The sequence below is a fragment of the Arvicanthis niloticus genome, chromosome 19 (assembly GCF_011762505.2).
Source record: "Arvicanthis niloticus isolate mArvNil1 chromosome 19, mArvNil1.pat.X, whole genome shotgun sequence".
Lineage (NCBI taxonomy): Eukaryota > Metazoa > Chordata > Mammalia > Rodentia > Muridae > Arvicanthis > Arvicanthis niloticus.
In genome coordinates, this window is record NC_047676.1 from 26411833 (window position 1) to 26432078 (window position 20246).

Consider the following 20246-nt stretch of genomic DNA (forward strand, 5'->3'; position numbering starts at 1 on the left):
TTCTTGTCAGATAACAGTCATCATTTACTGGCACACACTGTTTTTCAGGAAATCTGATAAATGCTTGTATGGCTTATTTTATTCAACCTTACAAAAATAGACATGAGGAAAGGATTGAGAGTTAATAGTAGCTAGAGATTACACAGTTAGAGATTACCAGGTATGGTAAAACTGAAAAAATTACCAGTCTACAAAGTCTCTTTAATGGGAGAAAAAAGATACTTGGTTACAGTTGGTGAAACTGAAGCCCCATGAAGTGAGACAGTTTACCTAAATTGTCTGCAAGTTTATGCAGGATACATGAGTATAGACTGTTCTTTGGAATATTTTGTTTCCTTTCTTGTCCAAGATACATTAAGCTAGACACATTTACTCATTACATGGTACTTTCAGAGGTTTCCTGCCCATCCATCTATGGAAAAATATGACACCACTTTCTGCCACGCCTATAAATGAACTATTCTCTATGTCTTGGAGCTAAGACCTCACATAAGATGGGTGTGGTGATGTATTCCCAGATGCTCAAGAGGATGGTTCAGTTTACGAAGATCAAAAGTTAGAATCTAGCTTAGATCACTTAGCAAGAATTAATGTTAAAATAAAATTTAAAGTTTTTGAAATATGAGCTAAGCAGGCAAGGGCTTGGTTCACACACACACACAGAAAGAGAGAGAGAGAGAGAGAGAGAGAGAGAGAGAGAGAGAGAGAGAGAGAGAGTTGGGTGGTGGGTATATCTGGGAGTTGGGGGAAGGGAAAGAATAATATTAAAATATATGTTTGTTTGTTTTCTTCTATTCTGCTTTGTTTTTGTTTTATTATATTTTTAGATGGCTGCTTTTTAAGGAGAGAGAAAGGGTGTAGATTGGATGGGAGGGGGGTGGGAAGGACATGGAGGGATTGAGAGAGGGGAAATTGTGATTAGAGTATTTTATGGAAAAAAGATCTATTTAAAAAGAAAGAAAGATAAATTTTAATAAACAATGAAAAAATACATAGGCATAAAACTGCCCAAAGGTATCTTGGCATAATTAGAATGTCAAAGACATTCATTTTTGTCATATTTCAGCAAGGCTCACTGAGGGTTATTATAAAGACAACAGAAGGAAGAAAGAGGATTTATCCAATGAATTTGGATACATCAGCATCAATTTATTCACTAATGCTGATTTAGCTACAGGGACTTTGCCTAAATACATCTCCTAAGGAAGGTACCAGCTTGGCTTTTCTCCTCAGCTCTGCAAGAGAAAGCTAGAAACCGGATTCCACATATGCTGTCAATGAACTACACTATGGCCTGTTTGGGAACTTCAGACACTAGTACGTGTCACCATATGCCAAATTTTAGGGTCTTGCTTTCCAGCTAAGGCAGGTTATTATGTGCTGTACACATGGGCTCAGAAAGAAGGTCTCCTCAGCCAAATCTGTAATTATCGTCTTTTGAGAAAGCCCCGGGATTCCAGCAATTAGTAAATTTGACATGACAAGAATTATTAAGTGTTTTGGATGCAGCCAACTCCCCCTTTTTTTTGGTAAACAAATTTAATGGATCCATCACAATACCCCATTCAGGCTTATTTTGACAACACTGTAATTTATAGCAGTCTAGGTTGGTGGTGAACAGGTCAGGCCAAATACATGCTATGGTTGTTCCTTCCCAAGAATAATGGGGAGGATATTCTGACTTGGCATTGATGTGTGCAGATGTGTACAAATTCATAATGCAGTTGTATTAACGTCTACATACATTGCTGCTGCATGCTTCCTTCATGATCTTTCTCCACTGCCCCTCTTCCCTTGGCTGCCCCAACATTTTCTTTTTTATCTCCCATTTGATAGAATTTTTTCACAGTCTAGGGACCATAATTTCCATTTAACTTTAGCCCATATGCCTACCAAAACATTCTGCTCAGAACTAGAAGTTAGGTGATCTCAACCATGATTATATGTTAAAAGAACTGTCTTGGAAAGGTTATCAAAGCTGTTTGGTTCACATGAGTACTCTGCTTTCAAACAAATATCTTCAAAGAAGATAATTTTACTGATGCAAAATTTAGACTTTGTCTTTAGATAATGTTTTCAGAGCATCTTTATAAGCTACACAAGAGATTTTTATACATAATAAAACAGTCGTTAGACACAAATGTACTCTTTCAGCTGAGTACATTACTTACTCATCATTGTTCATTCTGGCTATTTTCTAGAATGTTCTCCTGAATCAAACATTTCCCACTTTCCTGAAGGTGTGACCTCAGAAAAGCTTCTGAAAAACTTTAGCAATTGTTAAGGGAAGCTTATAGTTTCTCAAGAAAGCCAGTGGGATATCTCAGGGTAAAGTCACTTGTTACCAAACCTGTGTTTGATCCCTGGAACCTACATGGTGGGAGAATAGAACTGTTGATGCCCACAGTCACTCCCTGACCTCCACAAATGTGTCACAGCACATGTGTACACACACACACACAATAAAGAAGTGTGTTAAATTTTTTTAAATGAAAGAACATAACAAAGTTATGACAAAGTCAGTATTGTCCTTAACATTTAGATGTATTCATTTTTTAAAAGTCATTTATTGTCTAGTCATTTCTTAGGTCATAGCTAAAATGCACACAAAGAAGTAGGAACAAGGCCTTTAAAGATACTAGGTGTCTTGAGGAAAGAAGAGTTTGTTTTTTTTTCCAGTCACTATTGCTGACACAGCAAGACCTGAGAGACCAGACTATACAGTAACACAGAACATTAAAATGTATTTTTGTTTGTTTGTTTGTTTTTCCTCTTCATAACCTTCAAACTGTCGGATTCCTACCTGTACCCAGAGATATAGATCTAGTTATTTTGGGGGAAAATGCAGTGCTAATTTGAATGTATGAAGTACTAGCAGATATCTCAAACACATTCTGAATGTGTTTCAAATGATTTGAATGGTTTCAGAATCAACTACAGCCATAAACTTTCCAAGTGTTTTACAGACTGGCTTTGGGGGGTAGAACAGCTTAAGAATGGGCCAACAATGAATTGATTAGCTGTCATGAGCTCAGCTCGGTGAGATCCATCTGATCCTTAGTTAATGGCTGCTCTCTCTGGGAGGGAAGGGAAGATCCTGCAAGGCCAGAAACAGGAAATGCAGGAAGCAAGCCAGACATGATGGATGCTGTATAGTGTTCAATTCTAGGCTAAGGTCATTTTGGAAGAATGAGTAAGAGGGAGATGAAGCAGGGCTATCCCTGTCCCTTCAACCCACGAGCTTACCTCACTCCAGTTGCCTACTGTCCAGTCTGATGGACACAGAATATCCCTGTTGCAGGAAACCAGTGCCTTCGGCTTCAGCAGGTGCTGGCAGTCTGTAGCAGGGAGAGCCTGTTCATCAGAGCCCATGGTCTGGATGCACAGCACTGTTCTCTTTTTTTCTCCGTAGGGCCCACAAGTCGTTGAACATGCTTCCCACTCCCCTGCCCACCACCTGCAGGCAGACACAGAAGTGTGAGATCAGCAACAGTCTGTGCACACTTATTCCGTCACTGTTGGAGAAAGTAGGCACGTGTATATTACAGAGTTGGGAGACTCTTGGAGACGGTGCAGACTCTGTAGATATTTTCTGCAGACAGAGCCAGTGTGACTTGTTCAATTATAAACCCCAGGGCCCAGCAGAGACACTGATATATATAATTGTTGAAAACAAAAACAAACGTACAAGAAAACATGGTTCAGGGGTTTACACGATGGCTTAGTCTTTTAGAGCACCTGTTGCTCTTTCAGAGGACCTGGGTTCAATTCCCAGCTCCCGCAGGGTAGTTCACTATTATCTGTAATTCCAGTTCCAGAGGACCCAAAACCCTATTCTGACCCCCAAGGACACAAGGCCCATAAATGCTGTATATACATACTGGCAGGCAAAACATTTATACACATAAAATTTAATTTTTACTTTAAAAGAATGATGTCTTTTAATGGAAAAAAAAAAGCTTCTCTTTTAAGTCAAGAAAATTGAGGTTCAAGGTTCTCTCTGCGAAACTTAAACGGAGTTTAAGCTTCCCTTTCTCATCGGTTGGGTTAGGGTAGTAATAATGACTTCATCGGTACCATGGATTAAATGAAATACCGATTCATGCAAAATGAGGAGCAAAGAGGACCTCCACCCACCAGATCTCAATCACTTATGAGTCATTGGTACTTTGACTGGAGGTGTGAAGTGATAGCATTCTCTTGTCTCCTGACTCTTAACCTAATGTTTTTCTATACCACTATGAGACAAACTGTGAGATAAACGCCCCCATTTTCATTCACGTAGAAAATGTCAAACCTAGCGCACTGCTTTTATTTTGCCTCTGTATGTTCAGCAACCTGCTTGTTCAGCGTTTCAGTTACTCATTTCATAAAGGAGGAAAAACAACTTAAAGATGATAGATAATTTCTTCCATCTCAGAAGTGTTGTAGAAAGCCCCGGTGTTGCTTGTATTTTGATGCTAATGATGCTTTCCTGGGAGGGGCTGTGGAAGAGGAGTGAGTCACTTACTCAGGTTCACTTCTTGCAAACCATCCCCTAATGAATTAAAGGAGCAAAGGAGCCAATCACTGGCGAGTAGGCGAGACTTCCGGGTTGGAGAAGGCAAGAGAAGAGGCTATTGGATGTGGGTAGCGAAAGGACAAGATGTTACTAGTGTCTCCTCGTTTTTTTATGGCAGATCCACCAGGATTCATCACCAGAGGATTTAGATTTAATATGGCTTACAAGATTAGGATTCTAGTTGTTGTGCCCAGCGATTGAGTTACCCTTGTTTCTGAACTAAGTTTGTGTGTTTTCCTTCACGTGGCAGTTCAACTGGATTCCAGATTGAAAGATACATAGGCAAAGCATGGGTTTGCCAGATGCATATCACAAAAGGCCATGGGGCTTTTGAAGCATGGGGCTGGCATGGTAACGACCCGCCAGTGGGAACTTAAGTGAGCTGGGTGGAGAGATTTTGGAGCTCTGAGTCAGAGAGTCTCCAAGAGATAAGAACAGGCGAGCCACTGCCCACTAGTGCATGGCCGGCCAGCCCACAGGACAGAGAGTAGCAGGGTGTAGTGTGGAAACTTGCTGGTTTTTTTTTTTTTTTTTTAAATTTCCCACAACACAGAAGCTCCCAGGGAAGTTAAGCAGTTGGGCAAATTGATATATTTATTTTTCTTGTCTGAGGACAAGTTGGTTGAGCCCCTCCCCACCTCTACCCTCACATTCTTCCTTTTCCATCAGTATGCAAACCTGCTCTAGCTCAGAAAACAGAACTAGTCTCTTGTGCCAGTGTAGTTTGGGTTCATCATTGCTCTGTGGACACTCAGTTCTTCCATATGAGCTCCCATGCAGCAGTAAAGTAAGGCATTTCCTTTTTTCACAGGGATATAGCACATGATGGGAGGCTCTCCAGTCCTGACCCAGAGACGGCCCCCTGGCCTCGAGACAGTATTCAATTTTGCTAATCACGAAGATGACAAAGCTTTGTTCTGTTCTTTCCATCCACTGTGTATTATGTTTGTGTGGGCAGCACTCTTTTGGGTTCTCATACTTTTAATTTCAAGTTAAAATCTGCAGAAGAAAGCTCTTTCTCGATTGGACTATTTTCTTCAGTAAGCAAGTAATTGAGAGCACCGATTTATTCTTCAGTGTTTAGTTCTGGTTGTCTTGTATGATCAAAGAGCTAATATTTGCCAGTGTGATGTGGAAGCAAATTAATGCCCACTGTATTCGTCTAATTACTTTGCCCCACCTCTGACATTTCCAAAGGAGGCCAGGGAGACTGCTGAATATATAAAATGTCACTCTGGAAAGGCTGACTGAAGGCCTAATTTATCTAATTACCTGCTACACGGCTTTCAGTTGTGTTCTAATGAAGTGATAATGGCCCTTCCTGTTTTCCCTTTCTGAAGTTTCTTCCATGGTCCTCATGGCGTGATCATGTGTTAGTCCTGAGATTAAAATGTGTCACCCAGGGGGCTGGAAAGATGGCTCAGCGGTTAAGAGCACTGGCTGCTCTTCCAGAGAACCCAGGCTCAATTCCGAGTACCCACATGGTGGCTCACAACCGTCTGTAACTCCAATCCCAAGGGACTTGACACCTTCATACAGACGTGAATGCAGGCAAAATTAAAATTAAATAAATTATTTATAAAAGAAAGTGTTGCTTAAAGCTCATGAGTTAGAAACTCATCAATGCAATGGTGTTGGGAGGTGGGGCCTAATGGAACTGTTTAGTCCATGAGGACAGAGGCCTTACAAATGTATTAATGCTACTATAAACTGCTGCCTGTGGGAGTGGGCTTGCTCTCCTTTACTCTTCTGCTGAACGGGAACACACTTTAGCTCTCTGTCTTTCCAGGTGTTGTGTAAAGGTGAAACAAGAGGGACCTCACTAGTGCTGGTGCCTTAAGTCTAGAGTTCCAGTTTCTAAAATCACAAGAAATAAAATTCTGGTCTTTGTAAATTACCCAGTCTATGGTACTCTGTTCCAGCAGCACAAGCCAGACTAGCACATCTTGTCAGCTTGAAATGAGACCTATCAATTTTTCATTTTTTCCTGCCAAGGTCTTCCAGGTTCAAGCTCCACCACTGGCCTTTAGTCCTCCCATGCTGGTTACTTCTTGTTAGCTTGACACAAACTATAGTCACCTGAGAAAAGGGAACCTTCACCACAATGGCCTGTAAGCAAGCAAGTGTGTGGGGACATTTTCTTGATTAATGATTGATGTGGGAGGACCCAGGAAGCAATGCTCCCCAACCTCTGGATGAGTGGTGCTGAGGTGTATAATAAAGCATCATGGTCAGGAATCCAGTCAATAGCATTCCTCTATGGTCTCTGCTCTGTTCCTGCCTCTAGGTTTCTGACTTGGCATCCTTAACAATGCACTGTGATGTGAAGGTGTAAAATGAAATACATCATTTCCTTCTCAATAGCACAGATAAGGACAAGACTCCCCTTGACCAAATGCGGTACACTGCCTTGTGACATCCATTTTTAACAGGGACTTCTGCAAAGTCAGGTTAAGAATGTCCACCCAAGTAAATGATTATTCTTGATATCTGCTTGAATTCCTTGGACTCCGTTTCCCCACTATGGTCACCCTGATGTATCTTGAGAAAGGATACTGCGAGGTCAGCATTGCCCCATATTTTCTTTAGTCCCTTTTCTCTTTTTCCATTGACCTATACCCTGATACTCAAATACAGACTCCCACTTGTCCGTGCTCTAGTTGTTACGGAGGCCAGTATCTTCTCCACAGTAAATTTCTATTACAGTGGTCCCTATACCCACGATGTTGAATAAAGGAGTGTTCGCTCTAACAACTATGAATAATGTTTTTTAACAATTGAATAGTGTTTTCTTTCATAACACTTAACACACAACTGGCCAATCAAGTGTCCATTGTGTATAGTATTCTTTAATCACTGAACATTAGTGGATCTCTTACCCATTATGATGTAAATATCCTTAGGACTGGATTTATATCACAGATTATTATTATATCAACATTAGTGGAACTTTAAAAGAAGGTCCATCTCTGACTAAACTCAGAATTTCTTGTAGGGAGGGCCAAGATATCAATGTCTTGTAAGAACTACCCAGTGAATAATCTCAAGTCAGGACTGGAAACTACTCGTGTTCTTGATGCCAAATAAATGGATATAATTTTGACTTTTCATATCTAAATTTTACCCAAATAATGGACTTTATTGTTTTAATATGATCCATAAGTTATGTAGAAGTGCATTGTACATGTGCATGTGCATGTGTGTGTGTGTGTGTGTGTGTGTGAAAGAGAGAGAGACAGAGAGACAGAGACAGAGACAGAGACAGAGAGAATGTCTTTAAGAGCCCTTGGTTATCCTGGAATACTTTTCTCATGTTTAGCTAGACTTGCACCCTGAGGAGTACTCGGAGGAGGGGCAGGATGAGAAACCTCTGAGCCCCTCTGAGCCCCTCTGAGCCCCTCTATTACCTGTAACTTCTCTGCCCCAGCCCTGTTTTCAGTGCTTGCAAGGGCAGCTCTGACTGCTATGAGCCAGGTCACACCACTCTCTCACCCTCATTACTCAGACAACTGAGACCAGAAATGTTGCGAAATTACCTACAATGCCACGAAAGAAGTCTTGCACAACAAAGAGTAATCCAGCCTAAGCCTGAAAGTGCTGAAGTAGGGAAATCTTGATTGAAGTTACATGCTGTTCTTTCACGCAGAGAAGCCTACACACAGCTGGTGGGGTTGAGTAACTGGCTGCGATTTATTGACTGCCTTGAATGCTCATGGCTGCGACCTTGCAGCCCTTAGATCAGAGTCAGAGTGAAGTCAGTTAGAAAGAGGGAACAGCTGACCAACCACTTTCCGCACTAAGATAATCCAAAGAACTTCTTTCTTGGCAGCTCTGGCCCTCAAAACCAGAGGCTGCCTCATATTTGTTCTAAGGTATAGAACACATAATTTGACACTTTTATCAAATGTTTTTTAAAAAATCTCTCTCGAACAATTCTCTGGGGGCAGGGGATCAACAAATGTTGAACTTGGACTTAAAACCAAGATATTACTAAAGAAAAACTGTCTTGAGAAAATAAAAGAAAGATGGGGGGGGAGAAAGATTGATTTTGGAAGGTGAAATGACAGCAATGGGTGACAAATAGGAGCTTTTCAGACATCACAGAAATCGCATGACGAAGAAAGATGCTCTAGAGCCTCAGGTCAAGGAACTAACTACTGTGCTGAGTTTGTCAGAATACATACTACTAACCAAGTAACCTTGGTTTATTATACTTATATCTTAAGGCAACTTAATTTCATTTCCTTTAGAAGTAAATTCCTTTAAGCCCTTTGTGAATTTGCACCCAAGAAATCAGTTCTTATAGTCGAACTTGTATGTTTGCTCATCAATGTTCCCTCCCTTTTTCCTTCTTTTATTACTTCCTTCCTCCCTCCCTTTTTTCTTTCTTCCTTCCTTCCTTCCTTCCTTCCTTCCTTCCTTCCTTCCTTCCTTCCTTCCTTTCATTTGGGGGAGGGTAAGTCTTGCTATGTAGCCCAAACCATCTTTGAACTCATTCCCTTTCCCCCTGTCTCCTGACTCTAGGAATTACAGGTGTGTGCCACAATGTCTGGCCCATATGTGACTTTGTTACCCTTGGTAAATATTTTCGTCTGTATAATGAAATAAACAAATATAGCTATAAGACAAGGATTATATGTATATAGCATAGCAACTAAGAGGATTTTTTATATAAATTACAATACGAACAAATAGCTGGAGTCAAGGAACTGCCTAAACATATCACTGATTTTTAAATATATTGTGTGTGTGCATATGTATGTGTATGTGCATGCATGTGCATGTATAATTGTATGTGTGCCTATTCTTGGATATAAACTCAGACTTGACCTGTTAATTTTGTTGACCTTTAACAACTGCAAGCTGGGCTCCTGGCATTAGCCATGCATAGAAATAGTCTCCCCAAAGAAAAACCCAGCAGTACCTTAGAAAATAGATACCCATAAAAAAGTGTAATTGAAGAAAATATGCCATCCACGGGCAGGATCTTAGAGGACTTGTCAAATTGCTTATGCTTTTCTTTTCCTACTCAAGTATAATCTTCCAATTGTTTAGAGAGAATTGGAGGAAATTACGTTTCCCACACAACAGCAGATGCTGGGGAATCACTGTTCTCTCAGATGTGTCCATCCAGGTGGCAGAGGCAGCACCACAGACAGACAGACAGATTTCTCATCAAGAAATCCTGACTCTGGATGTCACATGTGCTCCTGCTGCCCCTGTGCAGTGGCTGTCTGACACTGGCTGTCCAGCGCCTGGCTCCTGTGTAGCTGCATCAGACCTTCCAATCTAACTGCCATGGCTGACTGACTGTATGAGAGGAAGCTGGGCAGTTGGGCCACTTCTAACTTTTTTGTATATCAAGAAGCCATAGCAGCCCGCTGAGAGGCTCTACCCGGCAACTGACTGAGACAGAGACAGATGTAGGTACCCAGAAACATTGGATAGAGGCCAGGACCCCTGTGGAAGAGTTAGGGGAAGGATTGAAGGCCCTTAAGGAGATGGAGACCCCACAGAAAGATAAACAGAGTCAACAAACCTGGAACCCTGGGAGCTCCCAGAGGCTGAGTCACAAACCAAGGAGCAGACATGGGCTGGTCTGAGGCTTCCAACACATGTAGCAGGGGACTGCCTTGTCTGGCCTCAGTAGGAGAGGATGTATCTACTCCTACAGAGACTTGATGCACCATAGTCTGGGGTTACCTGGGGGGGGGGGTTGCTTTCCCAGAGTCAAAGGGGAGGGGGATGGGGAAGGAACATTGTGAAGAGGGGCTGAGAGGGGAGTAACATTTGGGATGTAAACAATTAATTTTTTAAAAAGGAAGTTCCATCTAGAAGCACATCTTAAGAAGCACTGGGAGAACAGAGAGCATCCGTTACTGCGTTCTGGCATGCTGCTTTCAGATCCAAGAGATGATGAGATGCCAGGTTCACTCTAAAGCTTCAGGGACAGGAAGAATTCTGAGTGCAGAAGCTGTAGGACCAAGTCCTGGCTGAATCTCCTAACTGCAAGCACAGCCCTGACACCCGCCTGCATTCTAACTGTCCTCTTTGGGGAAGCCTGAAGTAAGAGTGGACACAGACAGTTCAGAGTATGAATATGTGAAAGCTCTAGATTCAGCAGGAGACAGGCCTTTGGAGAACTAAACCACCTGGGAGTTGAACAACTTCTGGGTGAATATCTGAATATCGTGAACATTTATCTTCAATAGTTTGAGACTGAGTCTTAGCAAATAAAAACATACAGTGTATCCACTTTGTAAGAAGAATTGCTCTCGGGAAAGAGAATGTCCTCTTAGCTTGCCACAGGCTGACAGCAGAGTCACAGAAACCTTTCCTGTATTAACTAACGACACAACTCACAATTACCATGGAGCTTTAGAGTACTGTTAAAACAGGTGTCTGGCCAGGCGACACCCAGACTTCAAGCTTCACGTTATCAAGGGTTACCTGGGTGGACAATCCTTTTCGTAGCACTTCTTCTGTCTCATGCTGGGCTGGGTTTCTGGGTTACAGAAGGTAGTTTTCACTATCCCATGGCCTTTCTTGACACAATGAGCAGCCTGCCGTCGGATACCTGGAGAAAGGACCACACAGGTTGAATTCTGAACCCATATGAATGCTACTGTACAAGAAGCTCATGTCCTCAGAGAGGCCCTGGGTAAAGACTGGAGGTGATAGTTGCAATCCAGGAGGAGCCTTCAGATGGTGCCAGTCCCAAGACATTTGAGTGACTTGGACGGAGTCTCTGAGTCTTCCTAGCTGAGAGGCCCAACATAGTGGAGTAGAGCTTTTTCCATCCTTTTATACCTTTTATAAACACCTGTGTCACAGGATCTATGAGCACGATGAAGTGGTGATGATTACTACATTAAACGGAAAGTGGTTTTTCACACTGAAGAAATACCTGTGTGGACTGAATGAATGCCTGCTCTCTTCTCTTCGCCAGTCAGGACCAATCCAGCATAGGCTCCGTATTTACAGAACATTGGCTCTGCCATTTGTCCATGCCCTCCTCTCCTGGGTTGTTGTTTCTTCCCTCCAGATCTACTCTGTTCCTCCCGTACCTTGCTCTGAATTCTTGGTCATGATCCCTATGGTTGACTGTGGTTTCCATCAAGGTCTGGAAATTAGACTATTATTTTTTTTTTTTTTGTCTAACTACTTCTAATTCTCCTGGTCTAGGGATAGAAGCCTTGTTCCCCTCACATTCCAGTGTTGTTCATGGGCAGTATTTACCTTCCTTGATTTCTCTAAACCCTCCCATACCTGTCCACACACCCAAGGCAGTGAGTGCCAGTCAGACAACTGTTTCCTGCTGGGGCTCCCGAGTGATATCATCTCCCTTACAACAATGAACTTAATCATTTAGAGTAAAAACCAAACACTATGACTCTTCAGTGGCACCCTCGTTGGTCTGAAATCCAATTTCGGAAGAGTGGCAGCAGTTCTCTTTAATATGGGCTGTTGTAAAAGCTTTAGTGGAGAGGTTAGAATCAGGTTATGCTTTTAAGAATAATTACTATTATGTAACACTGCAAATTCAGAAAGTATGAGGTTAGACTGTATCTAAATGACTGTGATTTTCTGTGAAAAGAAAAAAAATTATGGCTTGTCCTTTGTTCCTTTTTTCAAACTGGACACTGCCCACAGAGAACTCTCACTAATTAAGGCTGTCAATAAACCTGTGTGATGTCATAACACTAAATTATTTGTCATCTGAAAACAATTAGTTTAAACTTCTGCTTCTAAGATGGAAAATCAGACATGTGAGATGGCTCTCCAGGTTAGAGCACTCACAGCCAAGCCTGACAACTTGAGTTTGGTTTCCAGAGGCCACACAGAGTAAGGAGAAAACCGATTCCTGTCTGTTGTTCTCTGACCACCATATATCCACAGTGACATCTGTGTGCCTGCACACAGACATGCATACAGATGTGCATACGTCTGTGTGTGTGCATACACACACATACACACACACACACACACACACACACACACACACACACACACACATACTAAATGCAATTTCCAGAAGATTGTAAGTTCCTTTTAAATTCTTAATAAATTGTACTGGATGTTAGTGGTACAGGGTCAATTAAGTGTCTTGATTTTAAACCTGTCACCTGTGCTTTAGAACTGGCCATTGTGGAAGAACATGCCTTGAAAGAAGGGACAGTTAACTTCCTTGTGTAAAACAAGCTGAAGAACAGTGATGGCCTATGGCAATCTCAATACTGTGATTTTCAAAATAGAGTCTGTTATACAGTTAGTTTGTTTAAGATGGTTTCAATTTTAAATTCACATTAGGATTTGTTAGATAAAACAACCAAAGACAGCTTAACAAACAAGAGTGCAGCATTTCTGAAATGTCAAAACTTACAAGATCAAGGAGGCTCCAGGCAGTGCCTTACCACATTGTCTGAAAAGACTCCGAGGATTCTCACCTCAGTCTGTGAAGGACTGAAGAGTTCTCTTTCCTCACACCCACTCATGTGACAATGATATCAAAACACGGCAAAGTTCACATTAGCACAGAAATGATCATCCTCAGGCTGCACATAAAAATGATTTTAATAATGTAAAACGATGGAAATTTTGCGAATCGATAGATTTGTCAGTAAAATCCCTTCATAAATAGCAGTGCACAGAAATAACCCTAACTTCACAGGAAGAAGGAAAGAGTGAGGGTTGAATATTGTTGATAAGTACAACCTATTCCACCAGCTTTCAACATCGGTTTCCAAGGAATATTATTTTCTGGGCTCCCTAGCTCCTTCGGTTCTATTTTCCTCAACCAGTGAATTCATATCTACCTGCCACAATACAAACTCAGTAACTCGATAAAGGAAAGCTTGCATCATGTGAGAGAGAGAGAGAGAGAGAGAGAGAGAGAGAGAGAGAGAGAGAGAGAGAGAGAGAGAGAGAAATATCAACAGCAGGTACCGTATCAATCCCATAAGAATCACAACTGGCTTTGAGTCTGCTTTTAACACATATTTACTGAGTGTTTTTTGACAATCTTTGTAATTCTCCCAAGCCTCAGTTTCTTCATGCTCATCTCTTTAGCAGTCCTAAGATTATAATAGCGTGTTAGAATAATAACTACTCTCTCTATATATCTATATATATAGAGAGATATCTATATCTACATATATCTATCTATATGTATTTATGTTATACTTATATAATTATATATAGTTATAATGTATAATGTTTGATACATTATAATAAAGTATAAATATATTTATGTATCTTATTTATTTATTTATTTATTTATTTATTTATTTATGGGGTATCAACTCCCTCTGAAGACACTCTGATTAATGCAGGTTTTGAGAACAGGGTTGAACACACACTTTGACACTGGGATATAGAGGAGATTTCATTCATCCACCCCACTTAAACCTGTTTGTATACTCTGTACCATTTAATTTTCTAGGCAGTTGAAACCGCAATGCTACAATTCTTCTTTTCCAGTTCAGAAACTTCACGAACTTATTGCTGACACTAACCACTGATTAGATATGCGTGAATGTACTTGACTTCATCACTTGCCGTTGCTAACACCCTTCTATATCCTAGCAGTAAGTCGGAAAGCCAATATCATTTCCCCCATCACAATGCCAGGGACCTGATAATGTAATTTCACAAAGGAATTGTTATGTTAGCGGAATCTTTGGGGGGAAAAAAGGTGTGAAAATTTATCCAAGTAAAAGAACCGACTATGCCTGAAGAATGTTTAACAGTGTTAGAGAAAATAAGTGCTTCTTTCCTGTGAAGGAAGGAACCATTCACAAAATTAAGCAAAATCAGTTTTCCAACCCAACTGTGACTCCCTTCCTGTGGCCCTTGTGTGCAAGCCAGGCGATCCAGACAATTAAGGATAATCAGAAGAGCCTGCAAAATCCCACGGCACTTAGCAGCTACCAGGTAAAGCGGGCATTCAGCATTTCATGGAGTGCACGCGCTAAGCATGGCGCCAACTGGGAAACTGCAGGCAACTGTCACATTAGAGAACTAAAGGCCTAAAAATATGAGCGGGCCTAATCTCTGAAGCTGCACAAGGTAGAAAAGCAACGTGGCTTAGGAGAGCTGCAGAACGGGAGACCATTGCACTGGCCACTGGTGATGTACAGCCGAGAGGCTGAGAGATCTCTGCTCTCTCCCTCCTTTCACTGCACGTGAACTATGCATCATCTTCGCTCACTCGAATATGTTAAGCCCGCATTGATGAGTACTTTTATTATCTTTATGAAATCTTGCATTAAAAAGTGTCTTCAAGGTTTTGTCTGAACATGATGAAATAAAACATTTTTCCAATGTTAACTGACCAGTGTTTCCACTTGGGTAGCACAGACTTAAGGGACCTCAGAGATGATGCTAGAGTACCCTGGTTTGGGGGATACTCACCCTCACCCTGTTTTTTTGTAGTTCTCCTCCCACCTTTTGGTCCCTTGTGTTTTCTCTCCTTTTTTTGAGTTACTTTATATTTTCATAATGTAGAGAGTGTGTGTGTATGTATGTATATATATATGTATATATATATTATATATATATATGTATATATATATACATAACATATATATATATGTATATATCTATACATAACATATATATATATATACATACACTCTACATTATGAAAACTATATATATATAGTTATTATATAATATATATAATATATATTATATATATATATATATATATATATATAATAACAAACATCAGTGAATGGTTCAGTGTTCTGGCTTCTGTTTTTACATTTTGCATTGTGTGCACTGTGTGAACATCAGTATCTATTCCTTTGTGTCTCCTGGTAATAACATAGCCATGATTTTCTCTCCCAGAGCCAGAGATCTTCCCATAACTGCAAGAGACAATGTGGTGAAGTTCACAACATCACTCGGAAAATCCCATTAAGGCAGGGTGGTACTGAAGGACCAAGCTGTAACAGAAATCAATGTCTAATCGACATTAGTTAAAAATATTCTCTTTCCTATGTAACTTCAGATGTAACTTTATGGTCATTGCAAAGCCCAGCCATTTAGCTCTGTTGTCCCCTGATGTTCTGAGATACTACACCTAAGCTTTTTATATCTTGAAACACAAGAGGATGAAGGATGCTCTGCTTCTCGGTGGAGTCTCTGACAACTAGCACTAGGTAAGTTTTAGTATGTGTGGCCTGGGACAAGTAATTTAAGTGCAAAGTTTAAACATGGATTTCCCTGAGAGCTGAGAAGAGGGAATCACATGTTGAAAATGTCCTTAGGAGTACATTCATAGTGACTTCATTTTTCTTATGAATGACCCTCAGGGAAAATCTTTTATACCCCCATTTATCTCCTGCTAAAATTGCCTTTTCTTCTCTGGGATCCTGGCCCATACTGGGCCACAGGCCAGGGCAATGCTGGAGACAGCCATAGTAATCAATGATGGATTGTCTGTGTAACATCAGTCAGGCTATGCCTTTGGCCTAGATTGAGTTCAATCTTAGCAGTTTCAAAAACATATATATATATATATATATATATATATATATATATATATATGATCAAAATACATTATATATGTCTATTAAATCTATAAAAATAAAATGTATTAAAAATGAACATTTTAGGGGCTAGGGAGATGGCTCTGCCTTGTGTACTGCTCTTGCAGAGAACCCAAGTTCAATTTTCTGCATCCGAATTAGGCAGCTCACAGATGCTTTTATAGCTCCAGTGCCAGGGATCCAATACCTCGGGCTTCTTCGGGCACTTGCACACATATGCACATTCACCATTCCTACACACACACAGTGAAAAATAAAAATGTCCATTTTATTTATATGAGTTCTAAAAGCTATAGGTAGTTCTCCACGCTAAACCGAGGAAAAGAAGAATTGTTTGTGAGCTAGATTGTGTATGATCCAATTTCCGACTCTGGACTGTATTCTATGATTGGTACCTAGGGCAGAGGAGTAAGAGAAGAAGCTAAGCAGTGTAAAAAGGAAGTTGTGGAGAAGAATGGCTTCCTGGCATGTTCTGTCCTTCATTTTGATCCCCCTGGCTACATTATACATTGTGCCTGTCTGCTATGCAGGTGCTCTGGTTTTACAGGCAGTCGATCCAGGAAGGAGGCAAGAAGAACAGACTCAAGTGTGCTCCAAAGACCGGACCAGAAATCAAGCTTCTGTGTATGACATTATTTCTAAAGCTACTGAAATGAGTGAGCCCCACCCCCATACCGAGAGGCCTGCCCTCTGCCTGCAAGGACCTTGGCAAACGTCATACACCACTCAGGCAATGCCTGTGTTTTCTGAGAGTGTTCTCTTGCCTTCCTAAGCCCCAGCCTCTCTTTGAGGCCGAGTGGTACCCATGTGATGAAAGCAGACCAATGAGATGTAAGCAGAACACCTATTCCTTTAAGCCACACCCACACATTCACTGCTCAACGGGATCCCTTGGGATACCTCTTGGAGACTGAAGATAAGCAGACACAATGAAAACACTGGCTTAGGTCACCTCTATCCCCTACTCCAAAGCTCGTGGGGTTTCCAACTGGAAGCGGCTGTTTCTCACCTGTTCCACATGTTACACTGCAATCTGTCCAGCGGCCAAATTGCCAGAAGTACAGCAACTTGTCCACGTCATTGTCAAGGCCGTCTTTCCGGACTGTGTACTCATACTTGATACCAGGGTTAGTCACCTGGAATAGTAGCTAAAATTCGAAAGAGGAGTCAATGTCAAACATTGCCATGAGTAGCGATTGTAAAGCAGACATTTAAAAAAATATACCCAGGGGCTAGGGAGATGGATAAGAAGGTAAAGTGCTTACTGTGCACCCATGTAAAAAGCCAGGCATGGGGGCAGGCACCTCTAATCCTAGCCCTAGGGAAGCAGAGATAGGAGGATCCCTGGGGTTTGCTGGCCAGACAACCTAACTGAATCAGCAGGCTTCAGGCTTAGCAAGAGACTTGTCCCAAAAAAGTTAAATAAAATAAGGCAAGCATCTGAGAAAGAAAAATGTCCCAACTGACACTGAGCTTGGGTAAATTTGCATACCAGCACATACATGTACGTAAATTCGTGGATGCCACTTAAAGGTTCTCCACCTATGTCTTTGTCTAGCTACACCTACTTCTGCTTTCTATATTTCTACAGTCTCCTGTTGTTTATTGGCTAAAATATCATGGATTTAATAAGTAGGAAATTTTAATCACATGATCATTATACTGTGGGGTTCAGCCAAAAGGTGCCCTGTGTACCTACTAACTTTGGGAATATGGGTAAATGCCTTAGTTTCCTGACAGCTATACAATATCACTTCAGTTTGTCACTGTGACTAGGAAGCCACACTAAGACACTTTAAATATATAAGGAGTACATCAGCCTGAGGACTGCATTCAAGCCTCACAGTGAATGGTTTTGAGGTCCCCAATTTTGTTCCTGGGGCTCCGACAGTTCTAAAGAACACAGCAGAAACAGCACAGGCTCTCGGTCCTACTATCAGTGTCCGGTGTGAGAGGGATGGTACAGAGTACACTGGCCAGCAGCTCCCTTCCCTTCAGTATTACCTGGAGCCACACTGACTCGTTGGTGGGTCCGGGAGCCATAAGTTTCTCCAGATCTCCTTTCCTGTCATACTGGAATACAGTCCCTGCCAGTTTGTAGTTTCCATTCCACTGGATAATAAACCCTCCATTGAGGTAATATTTTTCTGGGTCTTCACTCCTAATGGCCAGGAAATTGCCGGCTGCCTTGATTTCCATCACCCTTATATCCCTTGCACCTTTGGGAATAAGTCCGATGTCAATGTAACCTAAGGACAAAAAAGACAGTAATGAAGGAGGCATGCTAGCTTCTCAGCTAACACAGCCTGCTGTCCTCACCTCAGCATCTCCATTCTTCAAGGTCCCTGGTGGGTGGCTGATGGAACAGGAAGAAGCACCAACTTAGAAGAATTAGAAAGAGACTAGCCAGCAGCAGAATTCTCTGGAGCTTCACAACTGAGTGTGTAAAGGGCTCTGTGAGGACACGTGGGTAGGTACAGATGGGACTGGGAAGATTTGTGGCCCACACAGCATTGATTTTTCTTGTGTGATTCTATGTGAATGGTTCAGAATGTCTGAGATCGAACCTAGGTTGCTGCTGGTGTCCCTCCCTGCCCCCTTTTATTCTTGCCAACAGGTTACCTCTCCCAAGCAATGCACAGACTACATGCTTTTCTCCCTCATCATGGACAACATGTCAAACTCATCTTCTTAGATGTAATTTAATCCAAGCTGCTGTCCATTCAGACCTTCTGCAAGAAACCTCAGTGCCATCGGCTGCCCCCTGGCTTGCTTCCATCAGCCCAGGGTGAAAACATTAGTTCTGAGCCCCGCTTTCTACACTATTGCTCAGTTCTGTCCAGCAGGAAGCCTTCCCTCCTCCATTCCTCCTCCATTTTGCAAAATTACAAATTTGTAACTTATTTCCAGGAGTCTCCTCCAGGCTTCTGAGGAACCCATATCTATTTTAAAGCATTGATTGAATTTGGCTGCAATCTTCTCCTGCTTAATGGTTGCCATGGTAGGGAGGCGCACTGGTGAAAGAAGAAACGGACGCTTACTGGTTGCCTCTGCTCACCAGCTCCTCATGCTTCCATGTTCCTTCTTAGGATCCATGGCTTTATAAGATGGGAGGAAAATGGGCTTTAAGATGGCCTTGTGTTCCAGCTGTGCATTGTGCAGATCTTGCTCTCTCTGAATTTCGACAGTTCCTGTAGCTCCCTTGAGTCTCATCTGCACAATGATGGGAACTGAAGAATGATGAGTGAGGAGTCTCTCAGATCCACCATTCAAAGAGTTCACTGTTTTATAAGTTGGTTTTAAGGCATACATAACCCTGTTAATTCTCCATAGGTGCTCACGTCTGTCTGTCTGTCTCTCTGTGTCTCTCTGTCTCTGTCTGTCTGTCTGTCTGTCTGTCTCTCTCTCTCTCTCTCTCTCTCCCCTCTCTCTCTCTCTCTGTGTGTCTCTCTGTGTGTCTCTCTGTCTCTCTCTGTGTGTGTCTCTCTCTGTGTGTGTGTGTGTGTGTGTGTGTGTGTGTGTGTGTACAAGCTCATGTATTGTGGGCTTGAGTTTCAGCTCATAGGCTCAGGGAAGTTACTGGATCCTAAGAATTCTGACCTAATCCGATGGCATTATCAGGATGTAGTAAAAAGTAAGAAGTAGGGCCTTGCAAGAGTTAATAGGTTACAGGGCGTGTACTCTGAAAGTCTGATTGTCATATGATTAACCACCTCTGTCACATGTTCCTGATGTCATGACATTCTGCTACTCTGAACTGAGAAACAATAGAGCCTGAATAAGCACGGACTGAAATCCCTAAAACCATTAGCCAAAACAAGTGTTTTCTCCCTTAAGTGTTTTCTCTTGGGTGTTTGTAACAATAATGTAAAGCTGTGACTGATACAGTTCCCACCTCTGTCATCTGAACACACCTACATGGCTTTTCCCTGGTAGTCAAACACTATGTGAGTCTTAAAATAGCTGCTTCAACTCCCTTTGGCTTTCACAAATTCATCCAATACAGCTCACTCACACCACTAATTCAGGATAAAAAAATCACATGCAATTAGAACTAATGAAAATTTGAAAAATACCCTTGGAATATTGTTCTCTGTAACCATTGTCTGATTTAGGATATTACATGCCAT

General features: G+C 41.6%; 1 protein-coding gene across 1 annotated transcript in view; it reads right to left on the reverse strand.

The window, feature by feature from the left end:
- Positions 1–20246, reverse strand: part of Adamts12 (ADAM metallopeptidase with thrombospondin type 1 motif 12) — a 268248-nt gene that overhangs the window by 43654 nt on the left and 204348 nt on the right. Inside the window, exons 15-18 of the mRNA XM_034523235.2 lie at positions 18121–18365; positions 17126–17264; positions 11012–11138; positions 3247–3457 (exon numbers count right to left, since the gene is read on the reverse strand). Of these exons, the coding sequence (XP_034379126.1) occupies positions 3247–3457; positions 11012–11138; positions 17126–17264; positions 18121–18365 (722 nt within the window). The remainder of the gene's footprint in view (positions 1–3246; positions 3458–11011; positions 11139–17125; positions 17265–18120; positions 18366–20246) is intronic.